Here is a 25,039-nt window from a genome sequence, read left to right on the forward strand (position 1 = left end):
TTTAATAGCATTGTTGAAACAGCATTGAGAAGAGTAATGTCAAAATGAATAATCGGATCTATTTGAATTGTGTTTATATATAATGCAAAGTAAGTAATTAGGTGTAATTTTCAACAACCCATTCTTCCAGTTTCAATTCAGTTACCTGTCTTCATCTGAACACTACATTTCCATTCCCGATACGCATGTGCCTCTTATTCGGTTTTATCTTTGACGTAAATAAACTTTATTTCCTAAAACAACGATGAAAAATTAAATTACATGGTGAATAAAAATTATTTTGTATATTAACAATAAACTTCAAAATTTTTTCCTATATCAATGCATTCGGATCTCAAGAATACAACGGGACTTGAATATGAGCTACGACTATAGAAGACGAGACATTATGCGAAATTTAAGTACAAAATCATGCTTTCATATGTAAAATGAAAAATTACTTAAGTGTTATGATTACTATTTCAAATATACAAAAGTATTACATAGTAGATTATTTAGATGCATTGCATTGTTTATGATTCTTAGCAATAATGCAAAGCATTTCACATATGTATGAAAAAAGAAATGTATTTAGAACATTAGTAAAGAAAAAGAATGATAAAGACCACATTTGATAATTAAAATGATAAAGACCACAATCACAATGATTAAATGCTAAAAACTACTTAAAATGATAAAGACCACATTTGGCGATTTATCTCCTACAAAAAGTTACTCTAATGCCCGCCATGTACCCGATTCTCTTGTTTCGCCAATAAAGGGCAGGGTCGTTACAAGTTATCGCCCGAAGAAGCAAAGAGGAGAAAATGGGAATGAATCCGAAACAGCGAGAGGATTCTAAAAGAAATGTATTTAGAACATTACAACACGCTTGAATTACAGAGATTAGAAGAGAAAAACGTCGTATTCTATATAAAACTCAAGTGAGTAAATAATGCGGAATGATTTGCAAACGAAACAAATAAAGCTTTAAGTTACAAGATGAAGTTAGAATAGGCATTACAAAATAGATGAAACACAAATATGATATATTTTCATCATTCAAAACTACGCAACTTATCTTTTTTGAAGAAGACATTTGCTTATACCTTTATAATTGTTAGAATATTCAATAAGTTCTTACAATGGATCAACTGATTTTTACTGATTTCAGCCATCTTTATTTACTCTCAAAGAAAACTCTGGTCTCTTCCTTTTATTGATAATTATGTTTTTAAAAGTAAACTGCACAATCTCTCATACATACACATACATACATATTCATAAAATATTATATACTTTAGATGTCCTATAGCGATGAAACAGTTTCCTATCTTCTTGGACCTTCAACAAATGGTTCCAATAAAAAATGGTCGACTGAAATAATATTTCAATAAGATGACTGTTGTATATTGATACAAGTACAACAATATTGATTTTCTTCAAAATCAATTCTTTATTTCATATATACTAACTATTTTCTATAGCCATTCGCAAGTTGGTGAGTGACTACCGGCAGCTAATGCCCAGCAAAGATGACCTCCAGGGTGCAGCGCTGGCGCTGGTCCGTTTGCAGGACACCTACAGGCTCAACATGACGGACGTGGCCAGGGGAGAAGTCTTGGGAATACCTCAGGGAACATCACTCAGTGGTAAGAAAAGTTTTTCTCTCACTCTCAAATTTCTCAACAGATTGAAACTTTATGCTTCCCTTCAGTTTTCGTGTAAATCAATCGATAAATATAGATTTCAGTATTTCTTACCCAAGAAATTTGTTTCTTCAGACATTAAAGAATGAAAGAACGATTTTTAGAGCAGGTTAAAATGTGGCACTAAACCCAGGCATTTACAATCACTCTACGCCATGGAGGTGGAAGGGTGGTACTCCAAAATCGATCTTCAATGTGAAAATCTGCCAAAAGTAGAATGCCATACTGTGGAAGACTGGCTATCCACCTATCCACATTTCCTTCAATTCATTTCCTTTTATGATAGCGGCTCAATCGATGCCGCAGGGAAGAGGCGATCTGGGAATGTATGTATTGAGGCAGAGATTTATATTGTACTCAAGCAAGACTTTCACATTCATGATTAAAATGAAGTTGATATGGAGAAGTCTTGAATAACGGACTTAATACGAGAAGTGATTCTAATTCTAGCCAAAGGTTAATATTTTATAACTGTTAACGCTAGTGCCATGTAAAGAGTTTTCTGTCATCATAAGTTTTTTAAGGAGTATGCGAGAAAGTTTTGTTTTGTTTCTAGATTATGTTTAAATCGGCAATAACCAAAAGTACAATTATTCACCAAGATTAAATCGATATAGAAACATATATCAAAAATGGATTCTTCTTCATAAAGCAACCATTAGCTGGTAAGTTAAAAGGTTTTGTCCCATAACATTTACAACTGATTTATCATAATTACATTATTATTATTTTGCAATTCATCAGATATTAGTTTCATTAACATGTTTTGTCTTATAACATTTACAACTGACTTACTACTACTACAACGTTATTATCTGTATCATTACAGAATGACTGCAAAGATTACAGAATTACTAGACTACTAGATTACAAAATTACGGTCATTCTATTCTACTTGTGTATTTAAGCAGCTATGACTGCTTAATACACAAATGTGTCATGTATATTGTTTGACAACAGATTCTAAAACTCCCCGCGATTTTGCGCATGCGTTAGGATAGGTTTAATTCGTCAAAATAGGGGTGAGAGGAACGATGAAGGAGGAGGTGTTTACATTTAACAATAAAATAAACTCTGATTAATCGCAGATTGAATTAAAATAATACGGTCAGAAACGTCATAGTACTCACATACACGTAGAAAACAAATTTAACGAAAAAGTATCTAATCGGAAGAAAATCAAGGTCAAAGAATGACGAAAAATTTCGGAAATGCGCTCATCCTTCCGCGTCTCTTCCCTAAATGAGATAGAATTGTCGAAAAGTGGTCGTCTCAGAATACTGAAATGAACAGTACACATGATGCCTTTATTCTTTTGCAGCTCGCGACCTGCTGTTCCTGGGAAAACAGTCCTTCACGGCTGGTTACTACGCACACGCCATCAGTTGGTTAGAAGAAGCCATCAAGAAAGCCCATCTCGAGGGCAACCGCACAGCTAGTGTCGCAGAGGTCATGGCCTTCTACGCTTCTGCAGTTGACATGGTGAGTGCAAGTTCTGTATTCTAAACCAGTAAGTATATTTGTAAGTGAAATATCTGCACTAGTCTGTGAATATAATTTTGTGTATTGCGAATCCTTGCGTTTTTCGTTCCTATTCCGATGCTCTGTTTGGAAAGATTTGTTGAAGTATTAGCTTACTAAAAAGGGATGTCGGAAAACGAATTACTTTTATTTTAATCATTTTTAACTTTTCATTAATGATCCCATAATTTAATTTCAAAGTTCTATAAATATTACGTAATTTTATAATTAACTAATCATTTCTGATATTCGCTGCCAGATGGCGCTTCTCTTTCGGAATGAAAATATTATTTAATTAATGATAAACTGATAATAGATATCAGGAAGTGAGCAAAAAAAAAAAAAAAAAAACCATTGTATCATAGATCCTAACTTTTTTTAAAAATCACGAACAAGTGAGGTTAAATAAAAGCGAATGAAAATAAAATTTGTTAATGAGCAGCTTACATCTGGCACGAAAGTCAACGTTCGCCGCTTTGTCGAATAAAGTGACAGCTGCTACTTTGGATGAATGAATATTTAAAGATGACCAACGCTAAAGCTGGCGGTTTAATACATAAAATTTTCAGCAGCGGTTAGGTTAGAAGGCAAACTCCACATATGATTGCTAAGTCGGGTGGTTGAAAGAAAATAATCCGAGCCGCCACTTTTAAAAAATTTAAACAGGCGATCGCTGTTCTGCACTGGTTTTATTATCCTGTTAATTCACTTTCTAGCTATTCGTCATAGATGGCGCTTCATATGCACACGATGTTAAAGAGTGTGTACTGACGTAATTAAATTTCAATTTTTAATCGAGAAATGCAATGATTCTTCTAATATTTATGAATTAGAGATGTTTATTTACCTATTAACGTGCGTTCTGATACAAGGCTCTAATTTAATTTTTTTTTTTCTTACAGCATGACCGACTTTTCGAACGTACAGATCTGGATTGTGAGTTCATACTTTAATTTATTTTTATTAAAGGTATTTTATTAAATGCTTACACATGAAGATTTGAAATCTCGTTCTATTTACGATTTCCCACAATTATATTTTTATATAACTCTTATAAATAAAAAGGTTTCTTGATACTGTATTATAGGCTTCCTTTGCTAATGTTGATTACGTTATAAATAATATAAACTTAATAAAATTATTCATCTTATAATGTATATTTTGTTTCAAGCAATACGGCAACGCTTTGCGTTGGTATTGTAAAACTCTCTAACTCTTGTCTAAGTAATTTTATTTGCAATATCTTTCCATATAAAACTGAACAAAAATATATACATTTAGGTAAATTCATGAATAAAAAATTCCAAGTATAATATTATAAATTTGTAATGTTTTTCTATTGTTATAAATGATGTTAACATAATTATTTTCTGGTTTTGTATACTGACTGTATTGAATGTGAACACCTTGATAATACTTAGTTTCGGCACGCAATAACAATTAAATGTAGATTTAACTAATGGTTACTTTATTTCATTTATCTGATGTACATTTTTTTTAATTTTTAGGCCAGTACATACAAATTTAATCTATAGCTTCTTGTCTTTGTACCTTTGGCTCATGTTATTAATTTCGATTCCACTATCTCCATCAAAAAGTTCATTTATTTTTATAATTTCAATTTTCTATATTTTTTTCTTTCAGTGAAGGACTATGATACATTTGGTCATCCTTTGAAGAGTAATAGATCGTCTGCCGTTCTATTAGGGAGGAGAAATGTTTTCCGTCTTGGCAATGACATCACCCCTATGGAAGAACAAGAGAACTACATGGCACTCTGCAGAGGGGAGAGACTTGTCGTAAGACACTTTTTTTTTTTATCCCTCCTTGTTTTCTGTGAATCCACTCATTTTTGAAAATAGGAACAAATTCCAAAGAGCATATTTTGCAGTATATTGCCTTCTATTCACTATAACAGAAAAAAGTTCAAATTCCACATTGCATCTGAAGTAATCATTGACCATAGGATGACTTAAAAGTAAGCTCATAAATTTCAAGGGAAAATCAGTCATATAGAAACAAGTCATTATTTTATTAGAGCATGAGGTTCCAAACACAAAGAATGACTGCTATAAAGAGACCCTTATCAGTAAATTGAGTGAAAGGAAAAGCCATATCAGAAGGTTACTAAAGTGCTCGTCTGCCCACCAGCTTTCGAAAAATGTTGGTTAAGAACATAGTCGGAAGTTATTACTCATTATCGTTTTCCTTGGGTGCGTGTTCCTCAGGCTTACTCAAAGGTCAGTGACAGATTTCACATCTAAGAAATACCCATAAATAATGTGCCGATGTATTCTACACAAAATATGAAAAATACTGTATTCCATCATTTGACTTTGAAAAATGGAGTCATGAGACTCCAAAAGGCACATTTTTGATAAGTATTCGAGAAACGATTTAAGACTCTTTTGATTTGGATGCATAATTAGTGAAAAATTAATTTTTAAAAATGTTTTCTAATACATAGATGACATTTACAGCACACTTTCGTTTCTCACATTAATATGCTATTAACAATGTTTTTTTTTCAATGTAGAGTGTTGCTCAAGAATCGAAACTGGTGTGTCGGTTGGACAATAAAGGCCATCCCTACTTGTTGCTCCGACCCTTAAGGATAGAGGAACGAAGTCTGGATCCCTATGTTGTGATGTACCATGATTTGCTCACTGAGGCACAGACGGAACTATTGAAGCAAATAGCAGAACCTAAGGTGAGAATATGTATATGAACCTTCTGGGGCGCTGAATTTGCTAAGCTGTATCTTCCTTGATACATGGCATGTAGCCTGCACCTAAATATGGATAATTCAAAAAGCACCAATCAAATTTTTAGGAAAAATAGGAAATACAAAAAGCAAATCTAAATTCTGAGAGCTGCATCTACCAGATGCCGGACGCTGTTGGAAATAACTCAGTCTTCAACCAGTAAATAAAAGCATATTTATTCAAAGCAACCACCGAGCAACTCGTGATTGCTTCACTCTATTTATATGTACATAATGACGTCACAGTTACAGTTATACAGACGTGGTGGTATGCAGCGCCACTCACTTACAAAAAGCATTTTTCTTCACAACAATAGGCACTTCAAAATAATCTGTACATAACGTTAGTGATGATAGGGAGTCCAAAATCAAACTGGAATTTTTGAACAGAAAGTCCAGCCAGATGTGCTAGAAGGCACTGTTCTTCAACTATATATTTGATTTTCATAGCCAGACATTTTAAATCCCGATGGCGTGCAGAAAACATGCAATAGTTTAAAAATGCGGAAATTAAAGGACATGCACTTTATGAATGGAAAAATTGACGCCAAGTGTGACAACACAATCGTGTAGGAAATTCTTAGTATTCTCGGAAAGGTTGGTGAATCCATGCATTACAGCAGTGAAGAGTTCATAAATGTGAATGATTAGAACTTTGAACAGTTATTGTAAAACTGGAAATACACACTTTTTGTCCAAATGTAAATTATCGCAACTAATTATTTCAAAAAGAGAATTTATAGAATTGTCGTTTCTGTAACATAGTGTTTCCCTTAGGTCCTCCAATTGTTGTTTCAAATAACGTACTCTTATGAGATGTTCTGTTTTGGGAATTTCTCCTACCAGTTAGCATATTGAAATTTTATTCGTGTTGCACAACTTAAGGCATCGAATTTAAAATGTTTAGTCAAATTAGATATTAGACGGATAGCTTTATAACAGCTAGATTATTTTACTGATTTGCATATTTTTCTTCTAAAGCATGGCTTTAATCAACAATGTAAACCATTTTTCTTATTTGACGATTTTTGGTCGAGTTTTTGTATCATAAGCATGGTCAGAAGTGCGATTCCAAATGAAATATCATGTGAGTTCGAGACGAATTTGATGACAAATTTGATTTGATTCTAACTCAACCACTAACATGCAATGACTTAATGCAACAATTGAGATAAGGAAAAGTTGTTTTAAATGTCATGTCGACTTTCCGCGAAATGTTTTTAGTAATATATACAATTGTTAGTAATAAAATCTCATTTATTAAAGAAAAAAAATTTTAATTATTCCAAATAATATTTGTCTTACTTGGTACAAGTGCCTGAACTGTTACAACTACGAGCAATTTCATAAATATGATTTTTAAAATAAGGAGGAATACTGAGAATTCTTGTGAAAAAAAATGTGTCAATTTTTTTGAAAAATAATCTTACGAGACCTGAAGAATTATAGAAATAATTTCTTTTCTTAGCACAACAGTCACAGACACTTAAAAGTAATAATTTTATCTTCTCTATTTCTTGTAACAAGATTCTACATTCTTATGCACGCTTTATAATAAGTTAAGGCACTAAAATCGCAAATTATTTCACTTCCAGATTTTGAAGAATCATCATGTTTTGGACTTCCATGAAGCTGAAAATATCTTTCTTGGAATTTCGTATATCAGCATACCCGGTAGTTCAGAAATAGAAGGATTTATACTACTGAATTCGGAGCTTCTACTAAAATTGTATATTAAAGTTTAATTTTGGATGAAATCCATCATCGCAAAATATGTTTTTCTCTATGTAACACATAAACACAAAAATGTAATCACTAATTCAAGATAGATGAAGGCCCGCGGTGGCCTGGTGGTAAGGTCTCGGTTTCGGAACAGGAGAGTTTCATGCTCGAGATCCGATTCCACCGAAAAACCGTCGTGTAAGTGGGTTTGGTGCACGCTAAATCCGTCGGGGCCAAACTTCCTCTCGCTGGTGTGTTGTGGAAGAATTAGAGAAAGGAGGGGGGGGGGGGCAGCCTGATGCTCAGTTGCTGTCCTCGTCCTGACCGCGGTTCAAAAGTATGAGGCCCAAATAGCCCTATGTTGCTTAAAAACGGGACTTTAATATAATTAAACTAAACTATACTTTCGTTGGGCGCCAATATAGTGGCGGGAAAATTTTCTTGTGATCGTCGGGACGACTTCACTTTCGTTTCATCAGAAATTCTTTTTCGTTGGGCGCCAATGTGGTGGCGGGAAAATTTTCTTGTGATCGTCGGGACGACTTCACTTTCGTTTCCTCACAAATTCGCCCCCCGTTGGGCGCCAATGTAGTGGTATGTCGATTATTATGATCCATGCAGGAAGCAACAGGACGAATGTGTTTAGGAACATTTCTTTTAATAATCACATTCACACACTAAACAAACACAAAGACAAGACATTCACGCTCGCGGCTTCACAGTTCAGCATCACATCTCATTCTAATTACAATCGCAATGCACTATGGGATGGCCTAATCAGGCATCGCCATCTAGTATCCAAAAGAGAAGATAAGAGTAATGCAACTGCTACAGCATATAGTTTTATCACTAAAATCTTAGCACCAATAAATTTCAGATAGAATTCATGAATTAGTTGAATACCGGTACTTCTATCATTGTATTGATTCCCGCATTCACACTAAAAATGGGGAAATCAAGGCAAATGTAGCAAGTATTTTAGTGTTTGGTTTATGCCCTAAAACTCTAAGTCACAATGAAGTTTTTGACCTAATTGATCTAAATTGGAAGAAAGGGGTTCAAATGGCATACTAAATTCTCTTTTCCATAAGACAAAACTTGTATTATTGTGGAAGCATATGAGAAATTCCTGGGAAGAATTCTTGATCTATTTTGAGGTCGATTTTGCTCAGAGCTTAGCTCCGAATATCATTTTAAGCACACAACACTATTTTTAGACACTATTCTTTTTCAAACGCCATTACACACACATTAATATTTTGAAAATGTCCTGGCATAGCTAACAAATAGGAAGTAACTCCTTGACTGTCTCATTTGTATCTTGCAGCTGGCTCGTTCTATGGTGCAGGCTGGAAAGGGCAGCGAGGTGGTGTCCGTGAGCAGGACAAGCCAGAATGCTTGGATCGGCCCCCATGACCATCCATTCATGGCCAAAGTCTATCGCCTAGTAGAATTCGTCACCGGCCTCTCCACGGATGTTGATAAGGAACATGCAGAAATCGTACAGGTGGATAAAATATCTCTTCATAGTTTTTTTTTCTCTCAACAATATAGAAATTTAATTATTTCAACATTTCCGTCCAAATATTTCTTGATTTCTGTTAATCAATTTAGCATTCCCCATTTTAATGCATTTCTTTCTCGGCCTATATAGGTTATGTTACTTAGTTTTGCATTAACAAGTCCTGTACAACTGAACAGTATGTTTCTTTCCAAGAAATCAATTTTCTTTTTGTCAAAAAAAAATATTTTGATACTCGAGTATTAAAAATTTCATTATTCAAGTAAAAGATTTTGTTGCATAAATATGATTTTACCCGAAGATTATTTTTATTTCTATGAATTTTTACAATGTAAGATTCCTCGGCATCCTGTATTTAACCAACAGTAAAGGATAATCCATTTTTAAGCATTAAAAAAATATGCAATTTTTTTCCATAAAATGTGTGTTTGGAATTGGCAAATTAGATCATTTTTAATTGGTTTACTTATCTGAAATTCAAGTGTACAAATTGATGGATAAATCGAGTCGAACAAGTTCCCTGACTGCTGCTGTTACCAGATCTTCATGTCTTGACATTTTTTCTTGCAGAGGTGATTGAGGAGCATGAAAATCTTTGAATAATAACTCCTTTGACTTCTTACAAGATATTATGGCCAGACTATCTGTTTCTGCTAACGTTATTGGACAAACTTTCCATTTTTTAATGCATGCCATCATCCATACTTTAACATGTGTGAAGTGAACATTCTTTGTAGGTGTCATTCGTGTAGGCATCTGCTATAAAAAGTGTTCATTAAACAATTTAATGAATTTTATGTAACCTGTTTTTAATTTCCCTCTTCACTTTCTTTTTTTTTTCTTTTGAAGTAAACAAAGACATATTATGAAAGTCGTAGGCAAGAACAAATTGATGAGTTATCGCTTTGGAGGTATCCATTTTTCGCTTTTAGGGTTATTAAAAAATAATGCAGAATGTTGTCACATTTGGTGACTTATCACCAATTAAAGTTACAACTTGATTTCCATATTATTCATTCTCTGAATTCTTACGAATTGTTTTAATTAATTTAAGTCATTAACCAGTTTAAACCGGTTTGAAACAATCACGAGACTATCAGATCACGCATGCGTCGATATTTAGAAAAACGATGTATTTTTCTTCATCTCAAAATCGGTCGAGCTCCAAAGATTTGTTTGCCAGCTAGAAAAATTAAAATGAAAGTTTTAAAAAAATTATTTATATATATATATATATATATATATATATATATATATATATATATATATATATAGGGAGAGAGAGAGAGAGAGAGAGAGAGACTGATAGAGAAGTCTCGTGATTGTTTCAAACCGGTTTAAACTGGTTAATGACTTAAATTAATTAAGACAAATAATCTTAAAAATTAATAATGTTCTCACATGATAACTTGAAATTTGCAATCGTAGTTTCCATTTTTCAGGGGTTTTTTTAGATTTTTTTTTTCTTTTGTGTGTGTGTGTGTGTGATCTTTTTCTATGTGTCATCTTTCTCTATGAATTTGATGAAACGAGAGCAAACCGAAGAGACACTAATACGAATATTGCAGATTTCGATCGCATTTCTAATTTCCATTTTAATTCCATCCATGGACAGTTTGCCTATAGCAATCACAAAAATCTTTTAACAACATTTTTAAGATTTCTTTACGATATTTTTAAGCTTTCAGAATTATAAACAACATTGTAGAGGTATCGTATCATATCGAATGCTAATACGATTACGATTGTGATTACAATAAAAGAATTCTCTCTTCCACGGAATCGAAATTAAAATTATCATCTTTCAGGTGGCAAACTACGGCATGGGGGGACACTACACACCACACCACGACTATCTCCTCGTCGACAAGGATCCAGAAGAAGTAAGCAGCCTTCTTATTTGTGTTTAAAGAATAATTACAAATCTATAGTATAAATATTTTTGTATAATATATTATTGTTCGAAATTCTATTGATTATAGTTATACATCCATAGAATAATGTCTGAAAATGATACTGTAATGTTGTTTCAGGCGATTAAAAAATGTTTCTCTGATCTTTCAGAATTCAGCATTTTTCTTTTTACTTTCTAGCATATAAAGTAAGCAAAATGGAAATATTGAAACGCTGAGACAATTCGACTCGATATTTAGAAGAATTTACATCTTTGTGAATGTGATAAAAACAAACTTTTGAAGAATTATTGCCAATTTTTCAGTCAGTCTACTTACTCTAACACAAAACCTGATTTAACGAGAGTAAAGCAAATTAATATGTGACCGAAATTATCGATTTATAACAAATTGTAGAAAAAAATCTATTATTGAGAGGTATGCTTGTTTGGTCTTCTAGATATAGGTAAAAACAATAGCTCAAAAAAAAAAAAAAAGACAGGACAGATTAATCGAATTTGGTGTATGGTTTTATCACCGGAATTGTAAATCTGCGTTAGATTTTAGATGAAATCAGTCCAAGGTTTCACAATTTGCCAATCTGTCCATTTGTGCTTAAATGAACTTGATAATTCACAAATACCTTAAGCGTGAGAAATGATATTTGGCACGTGACCTTGCTATCAAAAATGTAGATTTATTCTAAGATATTGGTCAAATGGAAAAAATCCAGCATGTTCCTACGATTAATTTCAGATAAAAAAAAAAACAATCACTGCGAAGGCACGAATCACTCGCATGTTACATTATTATGGAAATATTGCAAAAACACGAGCGAAAAACAAAAAACGCCGTACAATGCATACAATAATGAACAATATAAAAGACACAAGTATAACAGAATGAAGGTAAAATAGGATAGAAGAGTTCTGCTGGTATAATAAAATTACGTTAGAGATTTTATCATTTTTTAAAAATCCGTCATTACCACAATAATTATACATAATTTTGATTCTGTATGAAGTGGGAATAGTTGCAGAAGTTAGTCTGATTCTTGATGCATTTTCACTTTGTGTATATTTATTTTAAAATTGTTGAAACTAACTCCATTTTCATTTACAGATGAAATACGTTCATCCGAAAGAAATAGAGGCCGGAGACCGAACAGCTACTCTCATGTTTTACGTAAGTTATTTTTAAAGTTTCATAAAAGTTTTGTTTCTGATTAAAAATAATTTGCTTCATCAAGGTCACTACGAAACATTATTTTAAATAAAATATTCGGAGCAAGAATTTAGATCCAGTAGAATTTGCTTGCTTCGAAGGTGATAGATAAAATTTCGATTCATCTAATTATTAAAATTGAGAAAAAAAAATCGCAGAACATGAGGTAACTACAACTTTTCAACTAAAAATAATAGTAAAATTTTATTTTTAATAGTTAGCAGTTTTAAAAATTAATGAATAATTAATGAATAAATAATTTTAAAAAATAAAGCAATAATAATGGTAATTTTAAAATTTAATATTTTTAAATAATAATTCTCATTAAAAAAAGAGTTTAAACACGCAAGCGCCATACCCAGTTTAAATACAATAACTGTATAATAACTTAAAAGCAAATTCAAAAAGTAATGATAAACAAACGCTGCCCAAGCCTAAGGCCGAACGGCGCTAATAGATGGCGCCGCCAAAAAGCAACTCCACCTAACAGAAAGACACAAGCCACACTTGCAAATACCAAAATTCGGAAATCAACACAAAGCAGCTCTAGGAGAACTCGCCAAATGTCTCATTATGGTCTGCCATTGATTTTTCATTGATTGCTTTGTACTGTAATCAAATTTTAGATTTATTAAAGTACCTTAAAAGATTAATCAGCCATGAACACAGAAGATACAAGATAGAGTTACAATTAACTAACCAAAACATTTAAAAAAATACTTTTTTTTTCTATTATGATCCTGACTTCTAATTATCAGAGTTTATGATATTTATAGAGTATATTTTCAATATATGAATGAAAAAAAATATGGTACCAAAAAATAATTACATTAACTAGGTTATAGTAATAATTTTGAAATAATGTAAATTAATTTCACTGTAAAAGAATGACTTTTTAAATTATTTTAAAATGACCGAAAGAATTTAAAATGATGTTAATTTATCTAATGGAATAATTATTTTCATTCGTATCAATTCTCAAGCAAGAATTAAATTATCACACTGGATATCAATTTTTGTTTTGGAATCAGTTTATTTTTGCTCAACACAAGACAGAGAGTTTCTATTAGTGAGAGTGAGACTATTTACATAAGAATGATAAAAACTGATCAGAGTATTTACAGATGAAGTAGATTGAAATTGATCAAATGATCCGTACAACAAAGAGATGAATAACGTAACGAAAAAAACTTTTTTTTTAAAAACCAAACATGACATATTCTAATTATATCAAAACTGGATTGCCATATTTCAAGTTGGAATAAGATGCAACGCAAACTTTAAAATGAAAACAAACAGGAAATATAAAACTTATTAGGAGTGGCAACACTATTACTTTGATCAAATGTAAGTCTGAGAATTCAATCACAAAAAGAAAATTGTCTATTTTTTTCTGAGAATTATTTCAAACTTTCATGTTATATTAAAGATGATCGATAAAAATTCTCTCTTAATTTTAACAACAGAAATTCATAGTGGTGAAATTATTTTGCTTGGCCTGTTTCATGTTTATTATGAAGGAATTTTATAGTTGATCAGCATCTCCATAATATGTTCAAAAATGTTGTACAATTGTGTATTCCCAATGGCAATGCAATAATTCAATATATCCCGAGCTTAATTTCACTCAGTTGTTTAGATTCTTATTCTGAATTAAAAATTCTTTCCTTTGGCGAATTTGTGAAAATTTAATAAATATGTAATATTTCTAACAATGAAATTTAAAAAATCTATGAATTAAGTAAAAGTGAAATATAATCAAAATGAAAAGTTTTTTCAAAAGCACTCTTTTATTTGTGTATTAAAAAAAAATAGAAATTAATTTTGCTATTAAAAAAGGAACTTCAAACTTAAACCGTGAAAATGAGAAGCAGTGAAAAATAATACTGTAATGAAATTAATGCGCTGATAATTCATAAATATTCATTAAAAATTAAAATATACATGTGATTAAAATTACAGTTTAATTTGCGTTGTATCTACACTTCACTTTTGCGATTTTGTTTTAACCTCCATATTTTTTATTTTAAGAAATTGAAAAGAAAAATTTACTTAAAACTACTTAATTCTATTTTGCAATTAATATGCATACAATACAAGTTTTGAAATCTTTTGGTAATGCAACAACTATGTAATGAAGTTCGGCGACAGTGAATGTGTCATAATTTCCTGAACATTACTGCTTAACTTTTAATACACTTTTAACTGTTACTGCTGTAATAGTTAAGTATTTGCCTAAGAATTTACACGCTTAAAAAAAATTAAAACCTAGCAAGCTTGTATTAATTTTAATCAAATAATACACATTATTCTAAAAATTATTTCATAATAAATCATAATGATAGATTTTTCAAATATGCATGTTTGGGAATCAGCTTGAATCCTTTTATTTAGATAAACTCGATGAAAATTAGAAATTTAACTGGATTCTAGAGGCGATGTTTGATAAAGAATTCATATTAAAGTTTAAAAACAAAGATAAATCAAATTAATAATTATATGACAATATATTGCACTTTATTGAATTGAAAATATTCAAGAATACTAAGTAAAGGTTGAAAAACATGGCGGAGAATTTTTGCTGATTGAAATTAAACGACCCGCTTTTTTTCTCCTTAGTTAACCGATGTAACGAGAGGTGGCGCTACAGTCTTCCCGAGAGTTGGAGCAGGTGTATGGCCAAGAAGAGTAAGTGCTATCTGGAAAATTCTTCATTTTATTTATTTAGTTTTTCTTTTCCTTTTAGTTTTTTTTAGTTTACTTAATTCAATTAAATCTACCGTGTAAAAGAAAAGCTTGATTACAAAATAAGTTTAAACTATCATTATTGAAAAGACTTCGAGACGCATTTTATTAGAATAGAATGTACTGAATATAATTTTACACACAGAATATATTATTACAAATCGTTATAAATAGATACATCCAGGATTCTTCTCTTAAAAATAGCAATTTTAGTGAACTGTTGATCTATCATCAGACGTCTCTTTTCTAGCTGGTTTTGAATTTTAAAATTCGGTAAAATTATTATTATAAAATAATAATAAATCTGGTTTCAAGCATAAAATAATCGAAGACATCAATATAACATTAAAATGCAATGCATAGAATGAGAAATAGACGTTGAAAAAAGTCTACGAAAGTTTTCCAAATCCAAATCAAGAATGCAATAAAAAAGCTTGTATAACATAGGAAGGATTTATTAAAAATACTTGATAAAGTAGAGTTTCACGATTTTAAGAATCGAAGGTTGTGGAATTTAGTTTTAAATTTTATGATGGTGAATGTCTAGATGCTTGTCATTAAAATGTTAAAAGCAAATAACAAAGTCATCGTATGTAACTACATCAACTTTTGGATACCATTTAGAGTGCTTACAAATTATTTGCAAACGGATCGTAACTTATTGAATACAATAAAAAATAAGTTTGCAGCAATCTTTCGTTCAGTATCAGCTGTGAAATATTGATTATCATTTAAAAATTTTCATCAGCAAAGCAATAAAATAATTTAATACAAAGTCAAAGTCTTAGAAAGAAAATTAATCTGTTTTGCAATCAATAAAAAAACTTTGATATTTCAAAACCCATGTCATTTAGAAACAAAATAAAGTTTTATGTCAGTAGTATGTCATTGTAAAAATTATACAGTAATATAAGTAAACAGTATTTATAGAGTAATATTACAATTTGCTATTTGATTAATTATTAATTATACAGTAATATTAGAACTTGCTATTTGATTAAATATTAATTATACAGTAATATTAGAATTTGCTATTCCATTGATTATCAATTATACAGTAATATTAGAATTTGCTATTTCATTGATTATCAATTATACAGAAATATTAGAATTTGACATTCATCATTGCAGAATATCTGCAATGATGAATATCAAATTCTAATAATGCTTCTACTTTATAATCGAATTAGTATAATGAATTGTAACTGTGTCAGCTACGTTTTATTAATATATATTTCTCATTCCTTCTTTTAGGGTTCTGCAGTTTTCTGGTACAACCTAAAACAAAATGGGAAAGAGAATCCATTGACACTTCATGGTGCATGTCCTGTCGCTATCGGAAGCAAATGGGGTAAGATGTTCAAATATATGAACTTTATGAACATGTTTGCTGATTTAAACTACCTTATTATTAACCTGTTAACCATGTAATTAATTTGTATTCAACTTGTTTCACTTTTCAATATTTCATCAGATTCAATTAACAAGTTAATATATTGGCCTTTATAAATTTCAAAATTAAAGAGGCCCAAAATAACATATACAATTGGATATGAAGCACTTATAGTGTACAACCTCTTTTTCAGTTGCCAACTTTTGGATCAGGGAAAAAGGCCAATTATTCCGACGCCGATGTGCCCTCGACCCGGAGCTGTGATCCCCACGACAAACAATCACCGACTTTGAAGCTAGTCCACGTTTTTATCTTAAGGAGGAGGCTGCCTGTTCTGCCCTATCGGGATTATCGAAAGTGAAAGAAAACTTTCCTCCTTTGTTAAAATATTTTTGTTGCCTAAATGACGATTATGATTGATGATGTCACTGTGACCGGAACCTAAGCTTATCTCCTATACATTATATACAATTTCATACATAATAATAATTCTATTGTTGGGGAGAAACTCATCAAGATAGATGGTCTTTTCATGTCTTGCATTTCTTTGTATCCTGGCAAGAATCTTTACAAAAAATAATGTATAAATATTTTTTAAAAATTGTATAATTTTTAAGGATGTTGTACAAAATGTGTATATGAATCAATGATCATATTGATCGAATTATTTGTTTTCATTAAAAAGCAGAGAATCAGTGCATCGAGTCCTTTTATTTGTTTGCTCCTTTGTACGAAAAAACTTTGCCAATTTAAGAAATTCCTTAATTATTTATATTCAAAATATGTCCTTAGGAATTTCTAAGGACATATTTTGAAGAATATTTAAGCCAATAGTTCCTTTCAACTAAAAGCAGAAAATCGGACATTTCAAAATCTGATGTCTCTGAACAAAATTTGTCATTTGATATACTTCCATTTCACTTTTAAGCACTGCACTTAAGCATGCTTTGCGGTGCAAAATTGAGCAAGTTGTATTTCTTTGAACTGCATATTATCAACAATGTAATAAATGATTTTGGTTAATATAGAATTAAATATCAATACATGAAGGCTGCAAATCGAGTCATGCATGATTGAAACGTGGTCCAAACGGTCTATTGGGCAGCTTGTTTAACACAAAACAACCAAACTTTGTTGGTAATTTATTTCGATAATAAACACTAAAAAACCCTTTTAAAAAATTTTCCCTCAATTACTTCAGTGACTTTAATTGCAAAGAAACTTTTTTTACTACTTTAAAATTCAAATTTAGGTTTTCTGTGCCGTCAATTTTCCTTCCGTGCTATTTTTGTCCGTAAAACTTAATTAATTCATCAAAAAAAAATTATTTTATAGCTTAGTGTGCAGAAATACTTTTTCATTGTTTTAGCAACTTCATTTATACTTACGCGCCTCAAATTAAAGTGAGTTATATTGAATAAATTTTTCATCGGTACTAACGACTGCTATAAATTTATGAATAGAAACATCGAATAATATCAATGCCATTCAAAAAAGCAGTAGTTGAAACCACAACGCTCGAGTTTTTCTCTGTTTTCATTCAGTCGCAATAAAATACACAGTAAGAAGAACATGTTTTCCGATTATTTTAAGGTCAGTTTTTAAAAAAATTGCTGGTTGGATGACATTAAGCTTATAGATTTATCACAGAAATGGTATGTATATTGTATTCCATGTATTTCATACACCTATATATTTGCGAGCTCGGGAACACGATAAGCCCAAAATTTAATGTCTTACACAAATGAAATTTGGTATGCGGTCTTATCAAAAAAACCAAATTTTGAAATTAGTTATTGGAAAAAAAGATACTCAAAATTCACACTCATTTTAAAATGATATTTCTCGGTTGTTACATTAACACAAAAATTCAAATATTTATAGTCATGGAATTTAACATTTCAACATTTTTTTAAATGAGAATTGGACGAAATTGTTTAGAAGAAATCCGCTTATTCCTCAGTGCAGGTAAAATTATGCACATCTTTTGATTACAAACTTCATCACTCGCATCTAATGTCGGGACCACCATTAATGACTCTATCGCTTGAATGCGATAACCCGAAAATACACTGACTTGCACATATTAATGTAACGTTTAGGATCTACAACCAGCCAAAGATGCATAATCCACGATTTTTTGAATAACAAATAATATTGCTATTGTTATTTTTAAATATGCGTTTCAAATATCTGTTATTTCAATCATATTATTAATTAAAAATTATTACTTAATATTAAATATAAAATTTATTAATTGTAATTAATACTTAATTTACTAATTTAAGTAACGTGTGATTGAATTATCTGTTTCAGCTTACTTCTTAAATTTTTTTTTTCTCAAAACTATTTATTTAATTTATTTATTAGAATGAACCGTTTTCTGGAAAAGATGAGTTAAAAATATATGTCATTTCTTTAAAATGTTTACTTTAGTCCCATATTCTACCAATAGATGACGCCAGCAGTAAACAGAGTACATGTAATCAAAGTCAATCATATCATGAGCAATTAAAAATGATCTGTATGGAATAGTGCATCATCAAATCGAATATCGGTCACTCCCGTAAAGTGGAGCGGTGACTTCGCACTTTCCAATGAAGCCTCGCACTTTCCGGTGAAATCACCGCTCCGATAAATTTCAGTGATATGCAATTCAATGATACGATACGATAATTCCAATAACCGGTCCGTTCACTTTTCAATCCAATCACAGATTTCTTTCGAGAGCTTCCATTGGACACATCGTATCGATTGTTACTTTCCAGTGAAGTCACCGCTCCGGCAAATTTCAGTGATATCGATTGTTACTTTCTATCGTGATCCAAAACCTGTAATCGAAATATCATCAGTAAGATCGTATGAAGGATTTGAATCACACCCCTCTTTGAAAAGTATTGATCACTTGTATTTGTGACTTTTTGATATTGGTTACGTAATAACCGCTCTGAAAATATTCGTCATCCCTACAACCAGCATCTTAGCAGGGAAGCAATCCCCGATCTAAACTGCCCAAGAAACCTTTCCTCTACAATATCTAGGATACGTACTGGACATTTCAAAGGCATGAAGATCTCACGAACTAATATAAAATCCTATCCCATCTGCAAGTACTGTCCCCATTCGCAACTAACTCCAGATCATGTTTTTGACTGCCAGGCCATTATCGGTTCCCTCTTTCAACGTGGAGCACCCCCAATCGAAATCCTCCATAGCCATTGGGCTCCAGAACTTGCAGATCTTGTCACCAAGGCTTTTGGAGGACTCTAATCTTTTGCACTAGCACTGTATGCATAGACACGGCAACAACAACAACAATGTAATGTTTACTCTTGTGTTCGAAAATTTAAAATCTGCAAGCAATTTTGGAAGAATAGAAAATACCCTTTTAATTAAATCTGTCTCTTTGTCTACGTGCCCACTAATAACAATAAAAAGAATGCAAAGAAATGCTGACAGGAAATTAAGTTTATGGACTTATCATAGAAGTTATAGTCCTATGTCATATTTTGATCACTACAAGTAAAACCAGGCTGTCGGAAATGGCACCACTCCATCCACAAATCAGCAAGCAGAGATTGGAATCAGACGTTTTTGGTCTATTAACAATGCCATCAATATGGAATAGACTCATGCCGTTATGTTCGGGAAAGGACAGCTAAAGAAGTCGCTACCTAAATTCGCATTCTTTGAAGATAATCTGTCTTGGGAAAAAGAAATAAAATACCTTGGACTGAACCTAGACAATAAATTCACTTTTAAAATTCATATTGTCACGTAGGTACTCTAGTGTGGAATTCAATGACACACACAAGAAGTAGAGCTAAACCAATTTATTAACTCAACTCTGAACAGATCTTCTGCTTTTATACTAACAGGGAAAGATCCAGAGTACTTTTCTGGAGACAGTAAGAAAAGTCCAGAACACTTAGCTGGTAAATTAAAGAAAGGTCCAGAATCTGCTGGAACATGAAATAAAGGAAAACATAAAACCAAGGAATTAAATATCTACACAGACTAGGAATAACATTGTCTATAGCGAGATTCGAACTTGTGATCTCTTGATTATGAGATCAGTGATATTACCATTCAGCCATGTAGAGTCGACTACCTCTTTTCAATGCGGCTATATCAACAACAGTAAAAAGAAGTTCTGGCTAAAGTTCACCTCATTATCCCCCTCGTTGGCAGACGTTCCCCTCTTTCACCGAAAAATAAAATACTATTATAGAAACAAGTTTTAAGGCCTATCCTCTCTTATGCTACTCAAATTTGAGGGCTCGCTATTAAAACCAACCGAAACAAAATTCAAGTTTTACAAAATAAAATACTTCGTATCATTACCAGTGCTCCCTGGTTTATCCGGAGTGATATTTTACTCGGAGATCTTAAAACTCCAAAACTGGATGATTTCCTCAAAGAACTTTAAGAAAATTTTTCAGTTCAACTTAAAATTCATGAAAATCTCACAATCAAGCAACAAATTAACTATGGTCACTGCAATGAAAAATACGCCTTTCCTTACTCTACTAATTCTTCTTCTTCTTGCGTAGAGCCGACCACCCCGCCACCACTGAACGTAGCAGTATCGACAGGATTTGTTGTGGCCGATTGCTATCTTGAGCATTGTCCATCCTTGCATTGACCGATTTGTCAAACTGACATTCTCCTCGAGGTAATTGGCCACAAAGTGGTCAAATACTGTCCTTCTTCCTTACCTACAAACTCTCAAATAGTTGGTAAAAAACTGACCATTTTTGACATCATGTCCTTCGGAGTTTTAAGATTACCTGGTACCATCAATACTGTACTTAAGTCATTATTTATAATATTCAGTTTTTTTCTTAACTCCGAGATTTTAATACATTCCTTTAAATAGTGGTAAACAGTACCGATTCCTCCACAAATGCATTTATTTTTCTGCATTCTTCCAAATCTTTGGAAATATGCAGGAAATCTCCCATGTCCTGATATAATTTGAATTATCAGTGGATGGTATCTTCTTATTTTTATTTCTGGATTAGGAATAAAATCGAAAGTTACTCTTCCGTTTTTGGACATATACCATCTGTCAAACCATTGCAGCTTTATTTCTTCTCTTAATTCCCATTTTAAAACACCATTTGATTTGGGTACAACCATATCAACACCCTCTTTCTGTGCCACCACCTTTGCATATTGATCCGCCTTTTCATTACCATATATCCCAATATGGACCTTAACCCAATTCAACTCTATCCACTTGTTAGTTTTTACACTTTTTATCTTTTCTTTTATCGTCCATATTTCCTTATTACAATTGTGAGATGACTGTATGGCTTGTAGGACTGAGAGAGAATCTGAAAATATTGAGCACTTCTGTCCGTCCTCCACCCTTTCACAATATTCAATGGCCATCTTTAAAGCTTGCACTTCTTCCTGGAAACTTGTGGCATGGTTCGATAATTTCACAAGACTTTTATCGATCTCTTTCCCATAGTAGTATACTACTATTGCAGCTCCTACTTTATTTTCATCTTTTGAACCATCTGTAAAAATTTCTATTCCATTCATATCTGGGATTTTAATTTGAAAACCATGAATAAACCATTCTGCAGGATGTTGTTCGTATTTGTCAAAATACATCTCATAATCTTTTTTGCTGAAGCATTTGTTTCCTATTTTAACTTTATTACTAGAAGTTCTTATTTGAAATTTAGTGAAAATTTCCGTTGCTCTGAGGTCCATTGGCAAAATTCCCGTTATCACATGAAGGGCTTCTGTAGAAATGGTTCTATATGCCCCAGACATAATGATGAGAGGGCGTCGTTGGATTGAATTTAATGTTTCTCTGATTTTCTTTAGATTTAGCCTATGTCCCCATGCTCCATGCCCGAAAAGAACAAATGGCTCAATGGCCCCAGTGTAGATTCTTCTTAGATGGTATTTCCTTGTTCCATAAAATTTATCCGCAACTGTCACTAGTTTATATGTTAATACATCCACTTTTTTCTTGACCTTATTAAAATGTGACGTAAATGTTAATTTACTGTCCCATGTAACTCCCAAGTATTTAATTTGATTTGACACATTTATATTGTTATTGCCCATTTTTATGTTAGGCGGATCTGTTAATTTTAAACGTTCTCCAAATGTAATAGGCATTTGAATTGTTTTTTTTTCCATTAAACTCAAGTTTATGAATTTTGCCCCATTTTACTGGCCTATGAATTATTTGTTTTCCTTTAATTTCCAGTTCATCTTTTGTTCTTCCCGAGATTATTAGTAGTACATCATCGGCATACGCCTGTATAAAGCAGTTCACTGGAAGATTGATTTTAAATGCAGAATTCATAACCAAGTTCCAGAATAACGGTCCGCTGCACGAGCCCTGTGGCACTCCTCTATCCATTATAAATTCCTAATTATTCTCTCCATCTTGGTAAATACACTTCATTTCATTTAAGTAATCTTTAATCAATTCAAAAAGATTGCTCGGGCAATTCATTTTTATAAGGGCATATAAAATGCTTTTCCACCATACTGAATCAAATGCTCCAGCTACATCCAAAGATATAACTGTTGGTTTTAGTTTTTGATTCATCGCACCTTTTATTTTACTCCATAGTGCATTTGGGGCTGTTTCACAAGAGTGGTTATATCTAAAACCATGTTGATCATGATGCAGTCTATTTTGTGCCGTTAATAAGTGCTGTACTCTTTGAGTTATCAGTTTATCCAAGATTTTACTTGCTGTTGTTAGCAAACAAATTGGTCTATAGGATTTAGGATCCTCTAAGTCTCTATTAGTTTTAGGAATTAAAATCAGTTTTGCTATCTTCCACTGATTAGGGAACGCACCTACTTCTAGGCACTTGTTGTATAACTCTAAAAGTATGAATGGATTCTTTCTGTTAATTTCAGCAAGCATCTCCATTGGGATGTTGTCTAATCTAGGTGTTTTCTTTTTAGCCATTTTATTAATCGTTGTTCTTATTTCTTTTATTATGAATATTTTATCTTTTTCTTTTGTTTCATATAACTCAATACTTTTCCTCATTTTCTTCTGCTTTTTACTTTCTTGTTGGGATTTTTCCTCTTTGAAAAGGCATCTCACCCTTACTCTACTATTAAATGGACTTTGCCACTTAAACCTCCATAGCTTCTTCCGAAATTTTAATTGCATCTAATGAACTGCTTCAGTTTTCACCTTAAGCGCTTTTAAGCAATCCTTCCTCTACTCAACCGACGCACCAATGATACATTACATCTTTAAAGCTCCTGATATGTCAACTGGAAGAGAAAAGAGAAATATTGAAGGTGCATGCTTTATTTATTTGAAACCAGGTCATAATTCAAAGATTTGTAGGGCCTATTTGAAGTACATAATATGCCAGAAAAAACATCATAGTATTATGTGTTCAAATATAAATCAAACAAAACAAAATACATCATCTGAAATAGATGCTAAGATTCTCTTGTCACCAAGGAATTCATCTACATTATTGTTAACGGTATTGGTGAAAACCATCAATAAAGACAGATCTTTAATTATCCGAGGATTTTGATGCCGGTGATCAGAGATCTTTATAAAAAAGGATATTGTAAATAAATTGGGATTGGAACCAGTAGATGAAGAAATGTTAAGTCATGAACTTTTTGGGGGCAGTGAAACTAAACAAAAGTTGCATAATGTGTATAACATTATATTGCAAAGCTTGTGTTCAAATTTCTGGCAAAACATTTCCGTTTTAGATTAAAAGAAAATATGTGGTGCTTCGTGTAAGTAATCCTGAAATTTTCTCCATTTTGAAGAGAAGAAATATAGAATTAAGTGAGACAGGGAAAGACACTCCTGAAATAGATTTATTAATTGGAGCAGATTATCTTGGTACATTGATGATGGGATGAATTGAACACATTGATGAAAATTTAGTAGCAATAAAAACAAAACTCGGATGGACACTTCAAGGTAAACGAACGAAACAGTCAAAACATTTGGAGAATATTATGTATCCTACCAATTTAGATTTGACGGAATTAAAGAGCCTAGATGCCATCGGTATACGAGATCCTGTAGAAATTAAATCAAGGCAGGTAGCCGATGCAGAAAAAATTGAACTTTTCCGTAAAACTATTAAGAGAAATGAAGACAAGAGATATGAGGTATGTTTGCCGTGTAAAAGTGGATATCCAAAGTTAGAAAGCAACAAAGAATTAGCTACTAAGCGTTTGATGTCAACTACAAAAAATCTTATTCGATCAGGACAGTTAAGGGAAAATGATGATGTATTTAATGAGTGGATTCGAGAGGGAATTATCGAAATTTTGGATGAATATAAGAATAAAGGACACTATTCACCTCATCATCCTGTAATAAAGATTGGAGATACAACTACAAAGATTCGCCCAGTTTTCAATGCCTCAGCAAAAGACTCTAAAGGAAATTGCTTGAATAATTGCTTACAAAAGGGTCCAAATTTATTAGAATTAGTACCAAAATTGATAATGCAATTTCGTAAAACTGCTATTGGAATAAAATCAAATATTAAAAAGGCTTTCTTACAAATCAGCCTGAACCCAAAGGAT

At 32.0% G+C, this 25,039-nt stretch overlaps 1 protein-coding gene across 2 annotated transcripts in view; it reads left to right on the forward strand.

The window, feature by feature from the left end:
- The window catches only part of LOC129957590 (prolyl 4-hydroxylase subunit alpha-2-like), a 117,160-nt gene extending 99,991 nt beyond the window's left edge, over nt 1-17,169 (forward strand). For both annotated transcript variants that reach the window (XM_056070003.1, XM_056070004.1), the window contains exons 4-14: nt 1,467-1,631; nt 3,010-3,170; nt 4,112-4,145; nt 4,854-5,008; nt 5,746-5,919; nt 9,023-9,202; nt 11,026-11,100; nt 12,232-12,294; nt 14,953-15,021; nt 16,333-16,429; nt 16,665-17,169. In XM_056070003.1, coding sequence (XP_055925978.1) covers nt 1,467-1,631; nt 3,010-3,170; nt 4,112-4,145; nt 4,854-5,008; nt 5,746-5,919; nt 9,023-9,202; nt 11,026-11,100; nt 12,232-12,294; nt 14,953-15,021; nt 16,333-16,429; nt 16,665-16,735 — 1,244 coding nt within the window. In that variant the 3' untranslated portion in view covers nt 16,736-17,169. The remainder of the gene's footprint in view (nt 1-1,466; nt 1,632-3,009; nt 3,171-4,111; nt 4,146-4,853; nt 5,009-5,745; nt 5,920-9,022; nt 9,203-11,025; nt 11,101-12,231; nt 12,295-14,952; nt 15,022-16,332; nt 16,430-16,664) is intronic.
- The last annotated feature ends 7,870 nt before the right edge of the window (nt 17,170-25,039 follow it).

This window comes from Argiope bruennichi, chromosome 11 (genome assembly GCF_947563725.1).
Source record: "Argiope bruennichi chromosome 11, qqArgBrue1.1, whole genome shotgun sequence".
NCBI classification, from domain to species: Eukaryota; Metazoa; Arthropoda; class Arachnida; order Araneae; family Araneidae; genus Argiope; species Argiope bruennichi.